The sequence below is a fragment of the Gallus gallus genome, chromosome 3 (genome assembly GCF_016699485.2).
Source record: "Gallus gallus isolate bGalGal1 chromosome 3, bGalGal1.mat.broiler.GRCg7b, whole genome shotgun sequence".
Lineage (NCBI taxonomy): Eukaryota > Metazoa > Chordata > Aves > Galliformes > Phasianidae > Gallus > Gallus gallus.
This window is the reverse complement of record NC_052534.1, coordinates 84,594,484-84,622,370: the sequence shown is the minus strand read 5'-3', so window position 1 is coordinate 84,622,370 and position 27,887 is coordinate 84,594,484. Positions and strand designations below refer to the sequence as shown.

At 34.4% G+C, this 27,887-nt stretch overlaps 1 protein-coding gene across 1 annotated transcript in view; it reads right to left on the bottom strand.

The window, feature by feature from the left end:
- Positions 1-27,887, bottom strand: part of EYS (eyes shut homolog) — a 676,382-nt gene that overhangs the window by 643,686 nt on the left and 4,809 nt on the right. Inside the window, exons 2-4 of the mRNA XM_040698528.2 lie at positions 26,663-26,829; positions 18,602-18,855; positions 6,417-6,521 (exon numbers count right to left, since the gene is read on the bottom strand). Of these exons, the coding sequence (XP_040554462.1) occupies positions 6,417-6,521; positions 18,602-18,731 (235 nt within the window). The 5' untranslated portion in view covers positions 18,732-18,855; positions 26,663-26,829. The remainder of the gene's footprint in view (positions 1-6,416; positions 6,522-18,601; positions 18,856-26,662; positions 26,830-27,887) is intronic.

The following is a 27,887-nucleotide window of genomic DNA, read 5'->3' as shown; positions in this document are numbered from 1 at the left end:
AGTAGGAAAGCCTAGCCTATTATATTTTTCTTTTTCATTCTGACTTACTACAACTTTAGATGTATTCTGAAGAAAAAAACAGCTATATGTTTTCAAAAACCATATGGTTTTTGCAATGATTTTTCATCACTTTTAAAATTGTTATTATATCCCACAAGCTCTGGAAGGTTATTTGTCTAAAGGTATATTGAACTGCTCTATAGAATGTTCATATGAGTGGATTTCATATACAAAAACTAAATATTCTTTGCTAAAAAAATCAAATTACTAATACTTGTTTTGCATCATAAGTAACTAAAATCTATCACTAAAGACATTTCTTCATAAATATATGTGGATTTCTGTTTACATGCTCAGACTTACAACAATTTGTCTGATTTCAGAAGAGGCAGAACGAATATGAAGTGTGCTAAATTTTATTTATTATTTCTTTAAATTAAATTTGTACAGCTGAAGGTCCTTTCTTATTAAAGAAAAAGTAATTTCCTCTGAGTTGTATTTATTTATTGGATGACTATTGGATGACAAGGGGGACATGGTTTTAAACTAAGACAGGGGAGATTCAGGTTGGATATTAGGAGGAAGCTATTCACAAAGAGGGTGGTGACACACTGGAACAGGTTGTCCAAGGAGGTTGTGGATGCCCCATCCCTGGAGGCATTCAAGGCCAGGCTGGATGTGGCTCTGGGCAGCCTGGTCTAGTGGTTGGAGACCCTGCACATCGCAGGGGGGTTGAAACTAAATGATCGTTATGGTCCTACTCATCCCAGGCCATTCTATGATTCTATGAAGGAGTGGAGGGAATTACAATCCCTGCTTTTGTATCAGAGTGAAAACATGATTTCAAGGAAAACATATTGCAAGAATTGTTGTGAATCAAATTAGTATTTTGCTATTTATATTACTGCTGTGAATGTGGATGTTCTCCGTGTATTAATGAATCCAAGCTAGGCTAATACCTTGAGCCATAAGAAAGATTAATATTGAATAGTAAGATTCTCAAAGATGATCTGTTTTCCTTGTTTTTATTGAATAGGATACTCTCACTTAAAGTTTACAGAAAATTTTCTGTATACTTAACATATGAGCTGTGAATCAGAAAATAAGAGTATACTAAAAATAGTTAATTCAGCAACAAGAAATTTTTGCTCTTATGGTGGCAGAATTGAATCCCTTAAAATATGAAACATATTTTAACAAATGGAAGTACTAATGACTACAATGCTTTAAACCTATCAAAAAATATTACATACCTAAACATTTTTGTGCAAGAAATTATTTTTCACAACTGCATTGACATTTTCTTTACATATACCTTCACTGATACATATGTTTATTTTAAGGTATCAATAAAAACATTACTTTGTTTTAGATAAATAAGTATTGTTCCAGTATTATTCACTGTAGTTTTAATATATAAACATTCTATTGATTAGGTTTTGTTTTGGAGGGCTTGCACTGAATTTTTATATTGATGTATGATTTATATAACAGTGAAAGGAATGAAGAAAATGCTTGCAATTTTGCATAGCAATTTTATGAAATATTACATTTTTTGCAAATTTGCTTGCAATTTTGAAATCTTTTACTACTGGTGAAAATAAGCATTTTCTTTAATATTCTATAGAGTAGTTAAAACTGAGATAGTCATTAAAAGTCATTAGTCATTAAAAACACATGAAATTTAATTAATATGCTTAGTTAAACTTCAAAGCATCTTGATTTTTGAATCTAGTTTTTGAGTGATCTCAAAATGAGAAAAGACATCTGAGCTCCTAGTGCAGATGCAGCACTAAATTCAAATATTTCTTTTGAGACATAATATATATATATTTAATAAACTGAAAGGCATCAATATTATAAGAAAATTATTTTGGCTGAATTACTGAAGTGTGAAATGTCAGTTTACCCTAGTTTCACTGGAAACATTATTATTTTTATCATGGCAATTTTGTTGTTAAAAAAGACACCAAATTTTGAAAATAGTAAGTTCTTCACTCTTCAATCTATGAAAATTTCCAAAAGTATGATCTATCCTGATATCTATGAGCATTAATATGACAGATTGGAACACGTAGAAAATTTCCCTGGTAAAGCAGAGCTCTCCTTTCTCATTCCTTGCACATTTCCTGCTACAAACTCTTATTTAATTAAAATAAAAATGAAAGGCCTGTAATTTCACTCAAAAATAGTTTGATAAGTCTGTAACTCCATTCTGACAGTGGAATTATCTTAACTCCAGCCGACTGCAAAGTGTTCTGTAACTCCATTCTTCTTAAATATAGTCCTTTATAAAGACACAATATCTGAAGGAGCTTGCTTCAGTATCAGAAGCAACATAACTACTAGCATGGCTTTCTTTTTGGGTTAATGAACTAGCTTTTTAGTCATACTAATTATCTTGTTCTCTTGAAATTCAACCGAACATCTAGATTACACAGTACAGTAAAGAATCTAGCCCTTCAAGCCTTTCATCCGTCATGTTCACCTTCTCATTTATTCTCATTGTGGCAGTTATGCATTTCCAGACACAACAGTATATATCATGTGTAACCACATTAGAAAGTGTATAAATATATTTATATATAACATGTGTGTATACATATATATATATTGAGATATATCATTAACATACTATCAATATATTAATATAACAAATTATTACTAACAATATATTAATACAATAAATTATTATTAACAATATATTAATACATTAAGATATATTTTATTATTTATTTTTGTATTATTATTAATTATATTATTTTTATTGTTTTATATAATTTTATATACTATATTATATAAATTATATAAAATTATATATATAGACATGTAAAATATTCCTATAACATAATATTTTTATTATTAAGACATCTCTCTATATCTATATCTTAATAATAAAGAACTCCTACCATTACATCAAGTTTGCTTTAAAAACATGTATAAGATAAAAATAAGTATTTTTTTCTTTTTCTTTTTTTTTTTTTCAAAAATATTCAGGTTTGCGATTGACTAATGGTATTCTTTGCTGCATTAGGCAAAGTATTGCCAGCTGATCAAGAGAGGTGATCCTTCCCCTCTACGCAACATTGGTGAGACCATACCTGGAGTCCTGTGCTCAGTTCTGCCCCTAGCCCAGCACAAGAGAGACATCATCACACGGGAAAGAGAGCAACACAAGGCCACCAAGAAGATCAAGGATCTGGAGCACCTCTCCTGTGAGGAGAGCCTGAGAGATTTGAGAGCATTCAGGCTGGTGAAGAGGTGGCTCAGGGAGGATATTATCAATGTGTACAAATACCTGAAGGGTAGATGCAAAGAACACAGAGCCAGGCTCTTTTCAGTGATAGCCAGAGGCAACTGGAACAGAAGAGGCTCTGTCTAAACACCAGTAAGCCGTTCTGTATTTTGTAGGTGCCAGAGCACTGGCATAGGCTACCCAGAGGCTGTGCAGTCTCCTCCTTGGAGATCTTCAGAAGCTGCCTTAACATTGTTCAGGGCACCCTGCTCTGACTGTCCCGCTTGAGTAGGGCTTGGACCAAATGGTCTCCAGATATCCCTTCTCTGTGATTCAGGAAATGCCATTTATGCAGCATTCCTCCACTATTAAGCCTAAACTAAAAGGAAATTCATAGTTTTACTTCTAAATTGTACATCAAAATAACTTATGCTCTAAAAGCCCCATATAGATGGCCTTACTGTTATGGCATAATTTGAAGGAAAAAAAAATATTTTTAAGCACATTATGTTATGTTAAATTCATTACAAATATATAACTCCTAATGATCACCACCACCGAAGTTTTTAGTCAAAGTAATGATAATGCTTTTTTACATGACATACTGCTGACGTATTTGTTGTCCAACACAGTTATTCTAAGTTTTGTTTAGCAAAATGAGTTATGATTCTGGGTAAAATAGTAATTTTACTACAAACAGAAATAGAACCTCCATTGTGTACAGCGTAAAGGTCTTTCTGTTCACTATTTGTAGCATATTCAACAATGTTGAAAGGTCTCTTGTGGAAAGACATCTGATAATTAGGGCATATCCAAACTCTCTGTACTGACTTATGTCTTTGTATTGAATACAAATATTACTAATCTGGAGACTTTCTAAAATTATTTGTTTAGGTACTTGCTAAAAGTCTGCTATTAAGGACCAGATTCTGAGCAGATCTGTTGTCTCAGAAAACAAATATGGTGCTTTTCCCATGAATGTATGAAGTATAAATTGTTATTTTTCACTTAAGGATTAATTAGAGTAGAATGCCCTATCTTACAAATTGATGCTCTTATTGGGACCAAGACAACAGTAAAAATATCCAGTAATACAGTGATTTTTATTTTCTATTTAATCATTGCAATATCTTTCAGAGATACATTTGCTTATCTACAGCTTCATCACAAGAATATGAACTGTGGATATTAATTTACCCACAGGCAAGAAATGAATCCATATAATGTTTAGCTTAAAACTCTCATCTTTTCAGTTTGTTTGTTAGGTATGCACACCACTACACAATTTTTGCCATCTCTAGCTCAGCTTCCCGTATTATTATTAGTGTCACTGCACATGTAAGTACAGAAGCAAGTACAGATCTTCAAAAATAACTTATCACCTCTGGTTCACTGACAGTTACTCAATCCTTTGATAATGACAAAGAATCACTGCTATTTATAGTATTTTTAGAGTCAGTAGAATAAAATTCTAGTTTTTTTTCTTCTATTTATGTGTATTACATAAACCTCACTGTTCCTAACAAATCAATATATTATCCAAACCACATATAAACACACAGAAAATTATAATAAAACTTCATTGAATGAGCCCTGTTTACATTGTCTCCTATCTCTAAAGAAGGAGGTGCAACTGACTTACTGAGACAATGTCACAATAATTTGCTCTCCTATCAATGACACATTCTACTGTGTGAAAAGCATTTTCCTTTCAGATCTGTGCAAAGAAGTACAAGACGGATACTTCTGTCTGAAGTTCCAACCCATGTAAGAGTGTTAGCAAATGGGAACTAAACAGAGGACAGCAGAGCAGTATATTGAAGATGAAAATCTTCATCTCAGAATAACACAGGAAATATTGTTTATGATGTTTTAGGTACAGCCCTAATTCAGTAATAGTTGAATATACACATATACGAAGCAACAAACACAAAAGCAGTGCCTTGCATTTGAAAACATAGCTCAGTATAGTTTTCAGTTCCAAATTCAACTGAATACTACTCTTGAAACATTTAAAGATCCTTTGATACTAAGTTTAAAGTGCTTTTAAAACAATTGTTTAGTTTAACAGGGATGATTGAAGACATGTTTCATCATTCAGGCATTTTCAGGTTTCACAGATTTCCATCAGTTTCTTTTCTAAACACCTCAGTAATTCTGTAAGCCCTCTTAGAATACACTCACATAAAAACATATTTTCTAACCTTGTTTTCCATGGTAACAATGTCTGAATGCCAAAATCAAAAACCTTTCTATAAAGTTTATCAGTAATTTATTATCTGTATTTATAGGTGAGCTTATTAGTCTTTCTATTTCAGCTTCCTTTGGCCCTTATGCTTATAAAAATTTGACAAAGCCTACTGATCTTAGCTAAGGGGTTTCTAATCTCAGGAATTTCTAACCCATCGTTTTCTACATTTTTTTAACATGCATACAATAACTTGCAAAATCATAAATTATTTACTGTATATATCATTAGCAAAATATTATCATCATAATATATATCATTATCACAATATTATCATCATATATCATTAACAAAATATTCAGCATCATATTTCTTTCTCCTTTTATTTTGATGCATTTTGTTTATATATTTTATATTTATTTATTTATTTACACTATATGCTCAATACAGTTGCTGCCTGATTTGTCTGGTATGTCTTTTGTATCCAGCACCATATCTGCCAGTCTCATGCAATATTGTAGATACTTAAGGGCACCTCAGATGACACAAAATGCACATACCTGGGCAAGCTGATTGATCTCATGTATACTTTATATCAGTGTGCGCTTCAGTTGTGAGTAGTGCAGTAAATATAATAGGATTCCAAAGACTAGGATTTTGGATATTTTTAAATTTCAAAATATTTTACTGTCTAAAATGTATAATTTCATCAATAAATGTGTTGCTATATGGTCAAATATATAAATAGACACTAAATAATTAGAAATCTCCAGTTTTATTGCATTTACATATTTAAGTTGGTCATAACCAAATCATGGACACTCATTGATACGATTTTGATTTTCATTCATTTAAATAACTAGATCTGTACCTTTCAAAATGCAAGCAAGGTGCTTTAAGCATATGAGATATCATAGCACATAAGTTATAAGCATGGAACTTATACACAGTGTCAAATTAGCAATTGTATTAAAAATATATGTGAACACCTACCAAGAGGGCAATTGCATTTGAAGCCATTTATGTCCTCTTCACATGTTCCTCCATTCCAACAGGGTCTGTCTAGACACTCGTTCACATGAGCAGTACATGTTTCTCCTGAAATTTTATATTGAAATGAATAAATGAATAAACAAATAAACAAATTATAGGGACATATTTATAATAGAAAAGGACTACCTGACTGTCATAGTCTGAATGCCGACCTCACTGGCCAAAGAGTACTTACTTGTTCACACGGACACTGATAAACATCTTTTATGTCATTAATTCTTCTATTTTATTAGTTTCAAGAGAACCCACTGAAAACATAACAACTTTGAAAAGAGAGAGCTTTCCTAGTAAGGTTATGCACAATCCTGGAGGCTTTTCCCATTATACAAAACTACTGTATTCAGGCAATTTTTGTTCAGTTATGTCAATTGTTTTATTTCATTTCACTCATTGTCTCTTTAGAAAAAGAATGGTGAAGTGTCCCTGTAAATGAATAGAGGACCAATGCAAATGTAAATCAATTTACAGTTAAGTGTAACAGTAGACATCAAACTAGGTTCTGCAGAAAATCATCAGTAGTATGATACTACATATTCCTTTCTCCATATAATACAAAGAAGGAGAGTAATAAGTCACTGAAGAATATTTAATGAAACAAAATGCAGATGTTAGTTAATGAAATATGAGCTGCGGCAAGGAGCTTAATTAAATGTAGATTGGTAATCTACAGCAGGCGTTGCCTTGATTTGTAATGAGAAAAGGTATTTCTAGCCACGGGAATGTGGGGAAAAAAACCAACAAAACAAATAATAATATATGCTCAGTGCCTAACATAGGTCATCAGTGTATAAAGCAACTGGATCTTTCTCTAAACTCCATGGAAGAATATAAAAAACAAAAAGAATTCTGAAATTGCCCTGCGTTCTTTCTTCTTTCTACTGAGAAAAATATTTAATCCCTTATCCTTAGGACACATATACGCCCTCTCATAAAATCATACATATCAAAGAGAATCAGTTCTCAAAACCTGAATTTTGCCACTCGAACTATCTACCATATCGATTAGAAGTAAAGGACTCTCACTGGAGAAGCCCATAGGAGCACTGAGATTCCCTTACCCACTTAACCTCATTGTCAGAGTGACTCCGATTAGTTTTTTCCTGCATCTAACAATGTTCTGCTTTGGCTTTAACATTTTGATAAATCTCAAGAAAAAAAAGGGACACACATATAGAGACCAAGGAGAGCCAGTAACTCAGTAAACAAAGGAACTATCTGCTTGATAGCAGCAGCTGCTAAATGTTGCTCAGCATGCTGTGACATCAGGAATACAGACATTTGGAACGGGTTCAAATAAGACATTTTTAAAGTTCTTTTTATATTTGTGGAGTTTATCTGAGGTGCTGAAAAAGAAATAGTACTATGTTCAACCTTTTGGATCTGATTCCAATATTTTCTTTTCTTACATTTTCTAGCTCAGACCTGTTCCCACTGCTATGTCACAGAATAAGGTTGTTCTCTTTTAAGACGCTGGAGACACATCAACTCTCTTCTTTTCCATAGACAAGCGGAGAGTAGAACAGTTTCCTATAGGAGTAAATAATCTGGCCACAATAATTGGTAAACTGCAACATGTGCAAGAAAAAAAACACCTGAAAGAGATTCTTTCACTTCTTTTAAGCTGTGGCATACTTCTAATGGACAAATGTTTAATTTTTTTTTTTTTTTTAAAGTAAGCCTAAGGGAAATTCCTCTTAATTCTTCAGCATCAAAGTTATCTTTGTGAACTGTAGAGTACCATAATTTGAAGATGTATGTACCAACTCATTCACAAATGTAACATGGACAATTCTTAACTATCTCTTTTTATATATATTGTATGTATTGTATTGTATTGTATTTTATACAGGTGGAGGGAGGGAACAGGAGAGATGGAGAATTTGATTTGGGGTACCAGTCAATTGCATCTCAGCTTCTGATAATGAGCTCTATGCCTTTCAGCTGAGCATTTACAGTGAAATTCAGTTCCCTAAATGTTGACATCTGATGCCATATAGAATATCCTGTATTCAGCCTCAAGAAAATAGTCCTTAGGGGATGAAATGAACAGTAAGCAGAGACAGACATAACAGTTTTATAACGGTACCATAAATTGGTACCATTAGGCTGGAAGTCCTGATGGGATAATAGGAAATAAGAGAAAGGAATAAAGACAGGGCAGCTGTGAACTGTGCAGCATTTCCAAAAAATAACAAAAAATAGCGTGCACTTGTCAAGTTAATCCTTTGAGGAATTTAAAAGCAAAATGACAAACTGATGAACAAACCAAAAGGTTAATTCTGTGGTCATGTTTTGACTGAAATACAATGCCTGGGAGTCCTGAGAGGATGATGAAATAATGAATGCTAGAGAAATTTGAAGCTTGAGATGAACACTGGAGTTTTAGCTGTGCTGAGGAGCAGTGACAAAATCTAATGTGTGGAGAAAAGGTAGGAAAGGAGTCAAAGCCATTTTCCCACTGAAGTCTAACAGGAAGGAGTGATTCGGTCAATATGAGGATGCAGAGAAAGAATTTTTTTGTGTGTGATTTTATTTGAAAAAAAAAAATCTGTCAGTCTATAGCTTAGAAATTCCTTCTAGTGATATCAGAAACTGAATTTCATTTCTAATATCATACCGTTTACCTCCATTTTTTTAAGACTTTATTAATACAATTTTTTTCTCGTGTATTAATTTGTAATGCAACACTCCATATATTAAAATATTTAGTTTGAATTTAGATAATTAATCCCAAATGAAAATGTCTAGACCAATGCTATAGAATAAAGGTACAATGTTATGCACGTTATACATGTTCAACACTGTGGTGCAAAAGAATCTGCTATTTTGCTTTTATTTATTTGTGGCCATGCTCAATGTGTGTGAATTCTATTTCTCACTTAAAAGGGAATTTGGAAAAAGTAAATAAATCCCTACTCTGATAACAGTGGTGTTAGTTTTTATGACTGGAAGCTGTAATTACAGCTAAATTACTTCAGTTGACAAAGAAGCAAATACATGCCACTCAGCCTTATCTGAGTTATCAAGCATGGAGAATACTTTTTGTATAAGTGACAAAAACATTTGAAAAAATCACTGACTGATGTACAACTTTCTGCTAGCTATTCATACTTGCAGAATACTATAGAAATTTTTGAAACACTCCAGCTAAACATGCTCTTAACACATTAAACAGTTCACTGGTTTCTGTATTTTTGTTTTTGGTTGCTTCAAACTATCAGTACTTCTTACATCCACAGCTAAGACATTAGCTTCTATAGATCTCAATTACCATCCCCTCCCCATCAGTTTTGTTTTCCTCCTACTTTTTCTAGCTAGCCACTGAAAAGTACACTGATGTGTAATAACAGATGTGATTTGCCATCTAAATGTTAGAAGTGCAGTTTTGAAAATTCTGTACAACTCAGAAAAGGCTAGGGAAACAAATTCCTTTTTTCTCTTCTTGAGTCATGTTAAACTTCAGAAGAACCTTCCTGTTTAATACACATTCTTCAAATCAAAAGCACATGTAGTGAATGTAAAGGTGCATTTTGTACAAGGACTGCTCCAAAAGTAATTCCTCCCACTCTATTATGTTGGCTCAAGGTGTCAGAGACAGATGTTGGTGGCATGGCAGTAGTGGTACATTTTGTTGCTGTATTACAGATGACAGAAGAGACAGGTGGATAAAATGACACCTGATGTGGAAGCGCATATGAAGCAAAAGTGTGTAATAGAATCTACAGAAGAAATTGCACTCACTGGCATTCATTGATGCTTGCTGAATGTTGGTTACAACCCAACAGTGGATGAGAGCACAGTGAGGCGGTAGGTGAAACATTTCAGCAATGAAAGCAACATGACAACATGAAAGACATGAAAGACAAATCGTGTTCCAGACAATCATGCACAGCTGTCACACCACAAACTGAAGATTGTCTCAACCAACGCATCTGTATGAATCAACAGATTATGGCTAGGGAATTGCGTACTGAGCTGAATAGCAATGATGCTGGCAACATTGGAATGCTGTGAAGTTTGTGCTCAGATGTGTCCCATGTAAGCTCACACAGGGAAAGAGAGCAGGCCACACTGAAGTTTGTCAAGCCCTGTTGAGCTATATAGGGCTGAATGTGAGAATTTCCTGCATCACACCATTACTGGTGGCAAGATGTGACATCACCACCATAAGCCAGAGTCAAAATCATGGCTCATGGAGTGGTGACATGAATTGCTCTTCAAAGAAAAAGTTCAAGACACAGCCCTCAGTGGGTAAAATAATTTTCACTGTCTTTTGGAATAGAAAAGGGGTGATCCTTCTGGATTTCCTGGAACCTGGACAAAGCAGCAACTCTGACAAATTACAATGCTGACTATGTTGAAGGCTCAAACTTTCAGAGTCAGACCAGTAAAGATGACAATCTTTCTCTTCTGAAACTGTGGGTCATCTGCACTAGCGCAGCTTTTTTTTACAAGTACAACATACAGGCTCTTCTTGATTGCTGGCAAAAATGTATAGCTAATGGCAGTGACTATATAGAAAAATAGCATTTTATCACTGAAAATTGGTTCTATCAAATAGTGCTATTTTGCTCTTTGTATTTGTGGTATTTTCCATGGAAATAAATAAGAAGCATTACTTTCAGAACATTGTAGTGTACATCTATGTACATTTTGTGATCCACTGCCAGTAACTAGTTTTGTGATTATGTGCCCTAAGAATGGCACTAAACCAACCATTGCCCCTGGTAGAAGGCCTGTCTTCAAACTTCTTGCTGACAGTTGTTTGGGAAGTTTAAGAATTCAAGCCTTCCAAGTAAGGTAGGCAATATGTGAACAGTATTTTTAAAAATGATTCAGAGAGAAGAAAAGAATCTATAAAGCTAATGTGAGATTATGTTTTATGAGTTTGCTAGACAGGAAAACAGCTGGAAAAGCTAGACATATTGTGCAGCCATTATCTTTTCTAGTATGCAGCTAATTTAACTACACATTTCAAATTGATGATGAAAAACTTTTTTGAATATCTGATAGAAGAACTAATTAGCTACAAATTACTTTCATCATCGAAGTATGTTCATATAAATATTTCCTGGGTTTACGCTTTTAAGTTTAACATTAATAGAACATTTCTAAATATAATTAGTAGTAGAACATAATACTCAATTGGTTATTTAATAAATCATAGCTTCAAGGCTGAATTACTATTTACAATTTACAGTGATTGTGTCATCAAATTCTGAGTACAGGCAGAATGTTAAATCTCATAATGAGCTAAGTCTACTTCCCTTGACTCCACAGTGTTCTTTGCCATATATAAAATTGCAGTGTTCTTAAAATACCTAACAAAGTATTAGAGGTGCTTAGAAAAGTCTGTCACTCTTGTAAATATAGCCTGATGATATGTTTTCTGCAGGAGCACTGATGACACAGAGGAAACAGATCATTCTGCAGGAGTGCCAAAGCTTTGCAAAGAGATATAACTTAGGACCTCAAGTAGATGCTGACTTAGAAACCTGGCAGAAACATATAGTATTATTGCTAATGCAGTACTACAACATACTCTGTTTAAAGTAATCATGCTATTTTAGCAAAGGAATGCTTTCTGAAATTTTCAGGTAAACATAACTAGACACCTAAAATTTAAAAAAAATATAATTTTTTTTTTCAAAAAGTGAAGGATGAAACCTCATTGAATATTCCTTTACTCTGAAAGTACCAGCAACTCTGTAAGATTATGACACTGAAAGGCTACATCCTTCAGTAGTTTAAGCGATGGATGTTTTATTTCTGCTGACAGAAGACCCAAACCTCATACTTCATCTGAACTGAACTATTCTTACATGTTTTAGAATATCTGCAAAACTAATATTTTATCTCAATCTAAGAATAAATTTAACTTCATATTGTTCTGAAGTTAAATATTCAGACATTAGAGTAAAACCAGGAATATTTACTTAGTATTAGTATTTACTTAGAATATTTACTTAGTATAATGTATGTCACGTAAATATCTGTGTTTTAATGATATGCATTTTATAAAACTGTACTCACTAATTTTAACATTTTTCTGAAAAACTGAATTCATGCCAAAATTTCAAAATACCATATTTCATTTGCATACTTGGGGAAACATTAATTCAAAAGACAGGCTGAATCATGAAGAGAATCACAATTAAACAAAATAAAACTTCATATTTCTTCTGAATTTTTGACAGTTGATACAAATCCGAGAACAGAAGTGTCTATATGATTCTATTTTTCATACATCACCACTGAATTCTTGGAACTGATTCATTTTTTCTTTTTCTACAGATAGAATTTTAAGGTAACTGAGGATGCATAGAATTAGAAACTTAGGAAATATCTCCATAGGCAGTATGAAGAGAACTGACTGGTTTAAACTTAAAAAGAGGGAACTGAGGGGATGCAACCTTTCAATTTGTAAAAATTTTTTATAGAGACATTCTCTGTGCCCATTTTTTAATGTTAAGAAAAGCCTTTGAATAATCATAATATTACAATGAGTTTGATTAACAACTATCACAATAGCATATATACGGACATAAATGAAAAACATGACATGTCGATGCCTTGCTCTTGCAATTCCATAACATAGTCAGTCTTTGTTATATTCAGAGTATTCATCAGCTTTTTGGTACATTATTTGTATTCGTAGTTAAATCAACTTGTATAATAAGGATAAATATTCATAGCACTTCATGTTTTCCCTTCAAGATTTGTCTTTAATAATAGCATAAAAGACACACCATTCCTGTACACCACAGAAAGACAAAACTATTTAAATAACATCCAAACAATTTAAGAATAATGCATAACTTCTTGAAAGTACAGACAATTAACAGTTTCCTTAGATAGACTCTAAACATGATGTGTATTTTTGGCATAAAAAAGGAAAAGAAAAAAAAAACCACACCAAAGTACAGAAGTTTAAAGTAACACAGTGATATTTTAAAAGCCCATATGTTATTTTCCCCTTTTGGATGAAAAAGAGAGAAAAGTGAAAAGCAGCATATATAATAAAAGTTTCACATCAATATGAAACTTAAAAAGCTACTGGAAGTACTACATTTGTGATGAGCCTTAATACTGTTATTCATTCCTTACACATATGTAAAGCAATAAAGGATCAGTGTGACAGAATAAATACAGAAAAAAAAATCTTAATTACAGAGCAATCAATGTCATGTAGATAAAAACCCTCAGGAGAAAACAATGAGGTGATATTGCTTATCTACTTAGAGTTTTCAGCAGCTGTCTTCCTGTACAAACAAGACGTTTAATGAAGGATGTATTTGAATAAAGGCAACATTTTATCAAATACTTCCAAGAAGAGCTTCTTTTAAGCCAGAAATGAAGCACAGCAGTATTTGCTTAGAAATACATTAACTGTGAAAGCTGGAACTATGTGATGCTAAGCACTGATTTTGAGAGATGGAATAAAATGAAGATACAGAGAGAGAGAAAATGATAATGACTTCTTAAGTGAAGAATGTTAGAAAAACTGAATCTCTGAGGCAACATAGAGGGTTGTCACCTTATCAAAATGATGGGATATAGATTGTTTTTTTCAAAAATCTTCTCAAATTCTGGAGATCATACTGCAAGCTTCTATGTTTGCCGTAGGTCAAATTCTTACAGGCAGTGTAATGCTCCAGACATCTACACAACATCTCCATACTAAAGTCTCCATCACAGGTACAATTCACAGTTCAAGAGGGAAGACTCTGATACATAATGCTACAAAACACATAATTTTAATAAGCAGACACTCAAGCCTTATTTTTTTTGTGAGCTTGTTTTTAGTCAAATGAAATCATCCATGCTATTCATATTGGCAAATCCCTCTGCAGTGTCTAAAGGGACCCTAGCTATAAGAATGTAAAACATTTGACAAATGCTGATATCAGACTAAATCGACCGTCTAGACAGAGGAGACAGCTGTGAGCTATGTCAAATTTTGCCTCTGAAATAAAAACTAACTCTGATGAGGATTAATTTTTTACCAAGAGAATAAAAACGTTGGCGGTTAGGAACTCATGGTTTGTTCACAAATCTACGAATCCTAACATATATCATTTGATAGTTCCCAGCTCTTATAGACTCCTGAGCAAGAACAACTTTGGTTTTACACTTTCGCTTATTTGCTACTGCATTTGATACTTCCTCTGAAATTGAATTTAGTACTCTTGAAGAAAACTGAAGCAAAGTGACATGTAAAGAGCTTGAATTGCATGGCATAACAAAACTAAAATATATCTTTCTAGCATTATTCTAAGATACTCTTCACTGATTCATAATATGTTGTTACTATGGAATTGGAATATATCCGAGGATCACAAAACCTAACAGATGATATGGATATAAAAATGGAAATCATAGAATCATAGCATGGCCTGGGTTTAAAAAGACCACAATGATCTCCCTTGTCTTATCACTAATGAGTTGTGATAACACTTCTATAAATTTCGAGTTTACATTAAACAATTTAATATATTCAGTACATGTGACAATGAGCTATACAATATGAATCAGGTTATGAAAAGTTCTTTTACTTTGAAATTCTTTCTCTTGTAATGCTACTGTACAATCCCTAATTGAGTTACAAAATGAGACAAAAATACTTTCTAGTGGGATGTCCTTTATATTAACTCATGCTCACAGAATTACAGTGGGCACCTAGAATCGCTAGGCACCACTGGAAAAAATCTGGTTTTGTCCTCAGCATCATCCTTTCATATATTTATACATAATTAACAGATTCCCTCCTCAGCCTTCTCTTCTCTAAGGCTGAAGAGTCCCAGCTCTCTAAATCCTTCCGTACAGAACACGTACATCAGATCCTCAATAATCCTTACTCAGAGTACTTTAGTTTACCAATATGACTATGCATTTCTTGCATTGGGAAGTACCCAGCACTTCAGATGTATCTCACCAGTGCTGATTAGAGAGGGAGGATTAACTTCTTCAACCTAATGGCAGCACTCTTTCTAGTGCCACACAGTGCAGCATTAGCCTTCGCTGCCTCAAGATTGGCTCATGGTCATTTTTGTGTCCATCACTATTGCAGGTCCTTTTCTGTAAAGCTGCTTCCTAGCTGGGTAGCTCCCAGCATGTGCTGGTACACAAATTATTCCCTTTCAGGTGAATGACTTTGCAGCTAACTTTGTTGAACTTCATGAGGTTCATGTTAGCTCATTTCTCCAGCCTGTTGAGATTCCTCTGGATGACAATACCAATGTCATCCAGAGGAATGTAAGCCTCTGCTGTATTAGCCACTCCTTCCAATTTTGTGTCATCAGCAAACTTGCTGTCCCATCACCCATATCATTACAGAAAAAATAAAACAGGACTGTAACCAGCGTTGCCTACACTTGCACCTAAATCTAAACTATATCTCAGTAACTTACAGAAGTTGAAAAAGACACCTTGTGTAAACTCAAGAGGTTAGCCTAGAGAATAAAACTCATGGTAATATTTGATATATTTCTGTTAAGAGCTATAATTCCATCTAATTCTGGGCTCTGGTCTTCAGTAAATTAACAATTGATTCCATTGGAAATAGTCTTTCCGTTGCTAAATATTTTCAGATTTTACTAATTAGTATAACACTTTCGTTTACATTCCATATTGAAATAATTGCAGCTTTCATAGATTTTCTGTGTTACACACTTTTTAATGAATGAGTACGGAGATAAGAGAAAAAACACCCATTATTAAATGTGTATTCAAACAACCAAAAAAAAAAAATCACATAACAAAGAATAAAAAATTGGTAAATTTAAGTCACTTATGTCTGTATACACGTATGTATGGAACACTGAAATGTTAAAACAAAGTTTACCTAGCCAAAATATACATGTTGAGAAATTAGCACTGAATTTGCAGCTAGTTAATTTTTGGCACTACAGCACTGACCTAGGAAGACCCAAATAGATGTTTTACTTTGAGGTTTTAACTGAACTTACAAATGTACATAGGTCATTCCAAAGGCAACGTCTCCTATTTATTTCCATGGAAATTACAAGAGATAAAAAGAGCATAACAACACTATTTGATAGAGCAAATTCTCAGCTACAAAACACTAACTTTCAATCTAGTCACCAACATTAACTGTGCACCTTCGTCTGTAATGAACAAGAGCCTGCATCCCATGCTCGTAAAAATCAGCACCAATGGAGGGGACCCACTGCTTCACAGCTACTGTGAGGGCGCCTTTGCTAGGAGAATGTTCTCCATGCAGTTCATCTTTCACTGGCCCTACCAGAGGGCAGTCAGAGGGTGCCAAATCCAGACTATATGGTGGGTGTGGTAGGACAGTCTAGCCAAGACCAGCAATATGCTCCACAGCCTCCACACTGGTATGGGACATGGCATTACCGCATTACAAGAGAAAGGTTGTCTTCTTCTCTGGTCTGACTCTGGAAATTTGAGCCTACAGATTAGTTAGCATTGCCATGTATCAGTCAGAACTGTTGGCTTGTCTAGGTTCCAGGAAATCCAGAAGGATCACCCCTATCCTATCCCAAAAAGATGGTACACATCATTTTAAAGATGGTTCACATCATCTTGAACTTTTTCCTCAATTTGGAATTCACATGTTGACACTCCATGTACTACTATTTTGACTCTGGCTCATCATGTTGATCTCACATCTTGCCACCAGTAATGGAGTGATGCAGGAAATTCTCACCTTCAGCCCTGTATTAGCTCAACAGGGTTTGACAAACCTCAGTGTGGCTTGCTCTCTTTTCCTGTGTGAGCTTACATGGGACACATCTGAACACAAACTTCACAGCATTCCAATGTTGCCAGCATCACTTCCAATGCACTGAAATTTCTATTCAGCTCAGTACACAATTCCCTAGCCATAATTTGTTGATACATGCAGATGTGTTAGTTGAGACACTTCAATTTGTGGTGTGACAGCTGTACATGGTTGTCTGGAACATGATCCGCCTTTCATGTTGCTTTCATTGCTGAAATGTTTCACCCACCACCTCACTGTGCTCACATCCACCGTTTGGTCACTACAAATTGTTCAGCAAGATTGATATTATTACACGTGCTTTAAATATCTCTCTGAACTGGAGCAAGTACCCTCAGTAATTTATTATTATAAGTTGTAAATTAAAGATAAAAAACCATTAATAATCAACTGGTACAGTTGACAGTGTGCATGTCATGCTTTCTATGTTAAGCATTGGTAGTGATAGCATACCTCAGAATGAATATATAATTTCTGTATTACTAAGAAACCTGTATCCAATATGACTTACAGCTTTCTGCAGAAATCAGAGGGGCAAGGCATCTACACAAAGCACAAGATTATTATTTAAAGAAAAATATCACATTATCAGCATTATGGAACTCATCTAACACAATGTTGAAATCTCGTCTTAGAACAGACACGTAAGATAGACAGATGCTCTAAAATACTTGCATGTCTTTTCTGAGATAGTTCAAACAACTAACTCACGTGTAGTTGTGTATAGAAACAGAAGAATGATACTGTTGATCTCATTCCTCCGCATGATTGGATCTTCCTGTTCTGGATGGAACATTAATTCCCTTATAAAATCATATGAATCATAGAATAGACTGTGTTGAAAGAGACCACAATGATCATCTAGTTTCAACCCCCCTGCTATTGCAGGGTTGCCAACCAGTAGACCAGGCTGCCCCGAGCAACAACCAGCCTAATATCTAATCTAAATCTCCCCCATCTCAGTTTAAGACCATTCCCCCTGTTCCCGCCAGAATACTCTGAAGTTGCGTTCATGACCAGATCTACAACATCTAAAGCTGCCTAATAGGGAAACTAAACTAACACCATTAAAATTGTGTACTGGAACATGACCAACATTTTATTGACAACAGCACCATGCTTTCTGTTCAGAAATTTACGTTTAGTATAGGAAAGATCCACTAAAGAACTTAGACACAATCTAAGAATTTAAGAATTTCCATGCTAATTCAGTTAAAACTCTTACAAGTCATAAAAACATGTAAACATATACTTTTACACATATATACACATATTTCTTATCAAAGGTCTTATGAACGTTGTTCAAATAGAATTAGAAAACCACATTCGCAGTACAAGGCTTTCCAGTAAAACTTACCTTTGAATCCTTCAGCACAATGGCAGGAAAAGCTGCCAATTAGATTCATACAGATACCCCCATTTTTGCAAGGTGAACTTGAACATTCATTAATTTCAACTTCACAGAAGGGTCCTCCATATCCAAGCATGCAGATACAGCTGTAATTATGCAAGTGGTCCTGGCAGAAACCATACTCAGAGCACTGGTTTCCAATGCAGTTGTCTATATCAATTTCACAGAAAGTGCCAGTGTAACCAAGGGGACATATGCACCTGTTGAAAAGATTTAAAAAGATGATCTCTGAGATAAACGGAACTACATAATAATAGCACAATCATAACAGCTAAGATGAGGAAAAATAGTAGCATTTAAAAAATCAAACTTGCAAATTCAAATAAAATCTAGTATATGCTACCAGTATCATGGATTTTAAGAATTTTTGTACTAACGAGTTAGTTGTTTGCTACAACATCATAAGGAGAGAAAAAACTTTATTGAAAAGGTTTACCAAGTTTATCTGCATTTAAAGAAATAAATACAATTTGAAACATTCTATTTTCTCTAACCATAAAACCAATATAAATATGCTTTACAATTAGATGCAAAGGTTGTAATTTCTGTCTGTAACTGGAGAAAAAGTCAATAAAACTTCAAAGAAATGGAACTGATTATTATTTCCCCAGTTTAGGATGACACGTAAAATTAGAGATGACTTTCTATGCTTCCTTTTTTTTTTTTTGTAAATGCAAACAAAATTGGATTATTTTATTACTACTTAGCTGATTAACATCTTACAGAATTCCAAAGCACTTATACTCGGCAATATTTTCCCTGCTTATTTCCTTAGCCAGTTCATAGGTTCTCTCTGACAGATTATTTAATGGAAGAAATAGTTGATAACCTCAGACATTCACAATCCATAGAGATGTTATTTAGAAGCTGGAAACACTTTAAGGAAACCTTGATTATAGCAATTTTCTGTACCAATCCACCTGGCAGAAAGTCTACATTTTATATATATATATAAATAAACAGAAGTGAATGTTTATGTGGCTTTTTCCTTCATTCTTTGCTTGCTAATCCTCCAATTTTATATTAGACTTCAGAAATTTCCACTTCAGTATTTGAAAAAAAAAAAAGAGGAGGAAAAAACTGTTACGTATAAAATGAATAGCTCCTAAGCTTTAAACCAATTATTATTTTTATTATTATTTTTTTTAAAACTTTCAAGGTAATCTGCACTGCTAGTACTGCTCTGAAAGTTCAAGAGTAGCTTCAGAGTACCTAAATAAATGAGATCAAGAGAAATATGTATTTTTAAGCATATGCACGACAAGAATAACATCTCCTTTTCTTTCAGCTGGCTTCATGCAGAAAATTTCAGGTGTCTTCATGGTCCCTTGGAAAAGTTTTCACAAGAACAAGCCTGGCTTTCTACTTTGTATTGTCAGAAGGTGCCTTGACGTAACTATTTTAGGTCAGATGAGGAGAAAATTTTATCATGCGTGTCCTAGCTGATCCAATCTGTAGTGTTTTACTTCACATGGCAGAGAAGTGATTTTATTTATTTCAGATGAAACTAAATCAGAAGATGTGCTACTCAGGGAACTGCTAAGGTACTCCAGCTGCTTAAGAGCCTTTAGTTCATGAGCCAAACTGGAGATTGCTTGTAGTAAATCCAGTGGGATTAAGAATTCTTCAGCACAACCAATTCTGCCTTATGGATCCCTTGCTTCAGCACTGCAGTACCTACTCAAGTAGGTGCAGCTACCATATTCTCCATTCCGGCCTCAGCCAATCCTTAGCAAGGGATATTTTTTTCTTCTTGAGGGCTCCAGATAATTCTGTTCCTTTTGGAAGGAATATAGCTCTCAGATTATCTCACAGAGTTGCATTACAGCTAAATAAAAATGTTGATTTGCATAGATTGTTCTTCTCATTGTGCATGAACGTGCAAAGCAAGTACAAGTTCAGTTATCTTTAGCTCCCTAGATGCACAGTTTCTATCCTGACCAACACTAAAACTTTAATAGGGAAAGCATGTAGTTCACCTATCTATTTTCTTAGAGAACTATAGACACAGAAAACATTTTTTTAGTAATTATTTTTGTGTGTGCAAACATCCTTTGAAAACGTAGCTCACCACATAATGAAAAGAATACTGAACTTACAGATCTTCTGGAAAAGACAGAGAAGGAATTTTCTATAATTTCATTGTTCTTACTACTAGTGTAACTCATCTTCAAGATCACAAAAGAGTTACACAGAAACAGTGAAGAATCTTCTAATTTCAGTTTCATGTTTCCAACTTCATGCTATCAGCAATGATATCAGATTTTTTTTTTTAATACCTAAGTATCTGAACGCATCTAAAATAACCGAGACTGAAATTTCCTGGTTTTCCAGGTGAAATTATAAATAGGTAACTTTGGATTTAATAAGTGCCATCTCTTGCAGCAGATGAATCAAGCTCTCGTATGTTTAGACTTTTTATTCTATATTATTGCTGAAAAAAAACCTTAAAATTCTCTTGTGACTTCAGTGTGAAAATTTTGCATAGTTTAGCTATTACTGATTTCTTGCACATACAGTAGCTGGCTTCCCCCCCTGCCTCCCTTGTAATACTAGGTTAGAAAATCACTTTAAATCTGGATCTTCCTGTCATATGAAGCTCAGATACTGATGTATATGGTTAATCATGACCAGAATTGTGGCAGTGGCTCAAAACAGTGAGCAACATAATAGACTAATGTTACAGTAACAGAATAAAACCTCTTTCTGCTTGTTCAACCCACTCATAAATACAATCAGGAGTATTCAAGTTTTCTTAATAACATAAATTCTTACTGAGTATGCAGGCATGATTTGAAGATGAGAATTTCTAAGAACCATTCATCTACTGTCCTAATGTAGGCTGAGTTTGAGCAACAACAGGGTCTAGAAATTCAATAAATATTTTAGAAATATAACCTAGAATATTTGACCTCAAATTCTAATTGTGTTTTTACAAATAACATTAATACATAACACCACAAATGGACAGTCTACAGAGAAAGACCAAGATAGCTATGAGTATACTAGTAACAATCATTTTTAAATCTGTACTTTATAGATACTTGTTTTCAAAAAAGGGACTATTTTTGTGAAGTAAAAGTCTCAACTAGTCACATCTTCAATGTTAATGTATTTTTTTCTTAATTATAAAGTAATAGTTACTTCTAACATTAATGTTTTGAACATCTAACAGTAAATAGTACTAAGCAGATATGCATTAAATTGTGTATGTTTCTCAAATTTTACATGTAATTACAAAATCGGAATTCTATGGGCTCATGGATTATCAGCGTCTGGCTGCATTTATCTGTAGCTTTAGAGTTATTATAATATTTTAAATTATCCAGGATGTTTGAGTTATACTATCATTTCACCTCTATGTCAGTCTGTAAAATGGGTGCTGAATACAGTTTTGTTAAATACCACGCTGGTATAACACTCACATTGCTGAACTTAAATATATTTTCCTGTCTGTCTTAGAAATGATATGAAGACCAGTAATCTCTAAGTAATTCGGACTTTTACACTTGTACTAGGAAAAGTCTGTCAGCATTTGCTTTAATGAATACGACCTTGCATTATTACTTCAACACCAATAAAATACTGAACATGATATCAAAAGCTTTCAATGATAAATTGATTTCAGTTTTCATTTGCTGTAAAGCTAGAATGCTTCTCTCTAACAAATTTAAAAAAAAAACCATACACTACATTCCCAGAAAAATCTCACCAAAATATTAGTATTTCAATTTTTTTTTCAAATTTTTAATATTATTCACATCATTGTTCACCCTTAGTGTAAGGGTGTTTACAGACATCCCAGTACATTACAGTAACCACAGGTGTACAAGTGGAACCAACATTTGAATTTGTAAGTGAATCTCTAGCTCAGTAAATGTGTTTTTGTCCTTACCAGTATAATCCCCTCAGCTGCGAGCTGACCCAGCAGCGCAGGAGTCAGCCTGGCCTTGGCCTGAGACGAGTTTCACTGGTTTAAGCAGCCCAGTGGCTTCTGCTGCCCTGCTGTAGTTCCTGATGGGTCTGTATGGTCCTGCTGGGAGGGGTGACACCCAGCAAAGACATGCAGATGCTAATAACACCCACCATTCAAATTTCTAAAAGACCGACAGCCTTAGAAACTGGATTAACACGAAGGATGAGAATGGTATCAAAGAAAATGCAAATATAAAGTTTTGTGTAACAGCTTCAACTGCTTTTATTGAGCCCTTCTGGGTTAATTTGGATCATGAATTACAGTCACTAGACTAAAAAACAAGATTTTTCACACTCTTAAAACATTAATGGAAATAACACTAACTTCTTTGCTTTGGATATGCTCCTTTTGTCCATAAGAAAATTTGAGTGTAAAATATCCTAGGAAAGAAAACCTATACCTCAGTGTTTTTTTTCCCCTCTATAAACATTGATATCAAACTCAAGACACAGTTACCCTGTTGTGGATTGCTTTACTCCTACACATACTGTGTTGTTTGCTGGATACTGATATCGCACTGCCCAAACCTTATTAACATTTCACAGTAATTTGATATGTCCATGAAATAAATATAAAGGAGAGATGCAGGTAATTCAGGCATGCAATTTAGTCTAATGAGTAATGTGTCATTAGAATGTGGACAGTGACAGTGTAGCTGTAATGTTTTCCCACCAATACTGGTAGGATATAACTTTTTATCTCCTTAAGTCTAGAGCAGCAGCTATGTAGGTAGGTAAGTTCATACTTGTGAGTCCAGGCACAGCAGCTGTCACAGCACACTTTCAGACTCCATGCACAGAAGTGATGTAGAACACTGGGCACTGAGTAAAATGTGGCCAACTAATGAATCTTGAAAATAAGGGAGAAAAGGCAAAAGACCAGACTGGACATATATTGTATCTATACTGATCTTTCCTAGGTAAACCAACTATTTTCCACACTGCCGTTGAAAGCACATTTAAGATTAGCCCAGCAGATTAACTGCACTTATGTAGTGTTAATCATTTTGTTTAATAGTTAGAAAAGGAACTGCACATACATTCATAAATGAACTGTAAAGTTATTTAGTGCCACTTGGACTTTTCGTAAACATCTTTACATGTATATCTACAGAAGAGTTGGAAATACAAAAATGTAGGTGGCCCTGAAAGTCATACTTCCTGTTTATTCCCATGGAAACGACAACAAATACAAGGAGAATAATAACATTATTTGATAGAGCAAATTTTCAGCTACCTCTATTGCCATATCAACAATATTTGTCACTAATATTCTGAGCCAATGCAATAAAATAGGAGGCATTACTTTTGGAGCAGCCTTTGTATCTATTACTTAGATAACTACAAGATCTAGTTATTATCTATAGAACACAAAATGTACTAGGTCTCTCTGAAAATAATGCCTTCTATTTGTTTCCATGGAAACAGAAACAAAGAGCATAACAACTCTATTTGATAGTGTTTTGTAGCTGAGAATCTGCTCTAACTTTCAATCTAGTCACCAACATTAACTGTGCACCTTCGTCTGTAATGAACAAGAGCCTGCATCCCATGCTCGTAAAAATCAGCACCAATGGAGGGGACCCACTGCTTCACAGCTACTGTGAGGGTGCCTTTGCTAGGAGAATGTTCTCCATGCAGTTCATCTTTCACTAGCCCTACCAGAGGGCAGTCAGAGGGTGCCAAATCCAGACTATATGGTGGGTGTGGTAGGACAGTCTAGCCAAGACCAGCAATATGCTCCACAGCCTCCACACTGGTATGGGACATGGCATTACCGCATTACAAGAGAAAGGTTGTCTTCTTCTCTGGTCTGACTCTGGAAATTTGAGCCTACAGATTAGTTAGCATTGCCATGTATCAGTCAGAACTGTTGGCTTGTCTAGGTTCCAGGAAATCCAGAAGGATCACCCCTATCCTATCCCAAAAAGATGGTTCACATCATTTTACCCATTGAGGGCTGTATCTTGAACTTTCTCCTCAATGAGGAATTCACGTCATCACTCTATTGACTGCTGTTTTGATTCCAGCTCCTAGTAGTGGTCAAGATAATCTTTGGTGTGTGGATGAAATTAGCCTATTGCATGGAATCTGCCACATTCATCATATCTACAGCTAAATCAATACAAAACAGTATTTTTTGGAGGAAAACATTCAAATACACCCCAATTTAGTTATGATACCCCAAACAGCAGAGACTCAGCTGGAAGTGCAGTAATTCATTTGGATTAATAAGAGGCTTAGTGGAAATTTGATTGCGGCCACTTTAGTTCTAAAAGGAGGCTCACTAAAACAAAGGAGATTTTGTTTTGAGATGTTATTCTTATGTTGTTCCTATTATCTATTGTTGCTTGGATTTTTATCTGTATCACAGTTGTAAGGCTTGAAACCTAGTGCCCCTCCTTCACCCAGAGCAGTTCCTCATCATGAACTCAAGTTCTCCTCTTATACTGAATGTATGTACATCTATATGTCACTACTGTTTTAAAATTTCAAAAGCTTTAAAACTGAGAAAGTCAATAGAACACTAGAAAAATTATAGACAATTAAATGCACTCTTTCAATCTGTAAAAAATTAATAGCTCGCTTTGCAGAAGGCAACAGTTTAAAAGGGGGAGAAGAGTGTTGCTGAAACAAAGCTGGATACCCTCCATGCTTTTCTTGTCTTTGCAATGCTATAACAAGCCACCATTGAAAGAATATGATCACCATTTAAAAATTAACTTAAAAATTATGATTCCTTAAACTAGAAGAAGTCTCAAATTTTATGCTAATTCTCTATAAATAAAAATTAATATATACCATTTTGACAACAAATAATTAAAATGCTTACATAATGAGTGAAGGAGATAAAAGTGATTTTTTTAATGGCTGTACTAGTTTTTAAAATGGATCTCAGTAGAGTTGTTAATAATGCTTACAGATCTAATTCACCATATGTTCTGCTGACAGTTTCTTATGCCTTCCTAAGCCTACTTCGCATTCAATATAGCTCTTGATATCTGTTTTTTCAGATCTGAAATCCATTTTAGAATGGAAATGCAAATTGCAAGCCTTTCAAAAAGTTGGGTGATCACAGAAGTTGCATTCAACATTTTTTCCTCCAATTTTTGGTGTTATGTTTTAACAATGTATTAGGAAAATGAAATGACAACCAATTCATTCCTGAAAATAAGCAACTCTTGGGAAATATCATTATTTTTAAATGAAGCTCATGTCTCTTAAAAAAAATTCTTCACTGCCATTCAGAATTGACAATCTTCTGTCCACAGAGAAGGTATTATACTGTAAACACTTAGCACACTCTTCAAAATACCTCATTCTCTTTCTGTGGAGTCATGTTCTATGATAATAAAACCATCAGCTAACACATTTGGGATTGGGATCTTGGTGATGTCTTTTGTTCCTTAAATAAACAGATTAATCAGTCAGCATTATTTACCTTTCAAAGACTGAAAATGTAAGAATCAAAAGCATTCTGTCAGTACCCTGAGTAGGGATTTGTGAGTTAAATTCAGAAGTTATTTTTCTACTGCAAGCATACAGACTTACTTATTTCATGGTAAATACTTGTAGATTTTTCCCATGTAAGCATAGTATTGCTCTTCTAATAACATTTTCTTCACTTTTTGATATGAACTGGAAAATTGCAGATTTATAATATATAAAATAATGTGATTTATATGTATTATATACAAATATCTACATATTACAAATCACAAAGGAAAGCAATATTTAACAGGTTTGCTAATAGCACAGAAAAAAGCCATAAATAACATTTCAACCATTTACTCAAAAATTATAATTCCATTTTTTATATGAAAAATTATTCCATGTCACACTCAGGCTCCTAAAAGTGCTTATCATTTGCTGAAGTGGATAATTTACTTTTCTGAGATTTTTCATAGCTGGTTTATTTTCTTTGCCCAGAAATAGAAATGCTTGTGAGGTTTTCCTTTATAATAGTTCAGACAAAACAGTCCATCTTACTGAATAAATGTGCTTAATAAACTTCTAACATCACATTAGTACCTGTATTTATTCACTTCATCTTCACATGTGGCTCCATGTTGGCACTGATTTATTTCACAGTCATTAATGTTCTCCAGGCATGTTTGTCCTGTCCACCCATGAGCACAAACACAGTGAGATCTTTGGTTGCCTTCATCATAGAAACAGCTACCTCCATTTGCACATACCTGAACATAAGAATTACACGAACATATGAAAAGGCTTTTCTCTAGATGTTTTCTGTTGTTAATTTGTTATTGTTTTTGTTTCTTTGTTTCTCAAAAGAGCTTAACTGAATAACCAATGGTTACAAATACTGTTATTTAATATTCTATTTATTAAAAATTATAGTATCACAAAACATTCTAGTTTCTGATAAAGTGAAATACTGAATGTTACTAAATTAATACATTAATTGGAAACACCCGTTTATGATTCAATTTAACAGTTACATTTATCCTAATTCATTTTAGAATATAAACATTTTAGGAGAGGCAATAGTGAAATAACCTGCAGCTGTTCCTACATTTAAAACACAGATGTAATTTAATTTAAGGTTATCAAGAAAAACAGACTGAATTGTCATAAAGATTCTGATTCATAACCTTGAACCTGTTTATTTCAACATATTTATAGATATTGATATATCATAGAATATCCTTTGTTGGAAGGGAGACTCCCTTAAGGATTACTGATTCCAACTCCTGGCTTCACACAAGAGGAACCAAAGGGAAAAAAAAAAATAATAAAAAAAATCAAACCTTATATCTGACAATGTCATCCAAATGCTCCTTGAACTCTGGCAGATAGGGACCGTGCCCACTGCCCTGGGCAGCCTGTTCCATGCCCACTACCCTCTGGTGCAGACCCTTTCCCTAACCCCCAGCTGCCCCTCCCCTGACACAGCTCCACGCCATCCCCTCGGGCCCTGTCGCTGTCACAGAAAGCAGAGCTCAGCGCTGCCCTCTGCTCCCTGTGAGGAGCTGCAGCCATCATGAAGTCTCCATTCAGCTCCTCTGCTCTGGGCTGAGCACACCCAGGGACCTCAGCTGCTCCTCGTTTGCCTTGCCCACCCTCACCCATTTTCATAACCCTCCTTTGAACACATCTGTATAATACATCATGGTATTGGTATCTCTTGATGTTCTTCAGTGTACGTATGATGAAAAAGTAATAAACCTAGGCCAGAAAAACAGTTCTAGTTCCCCCCCCCCATCCTAACATCACTTATAAAAACAGTGTTCAC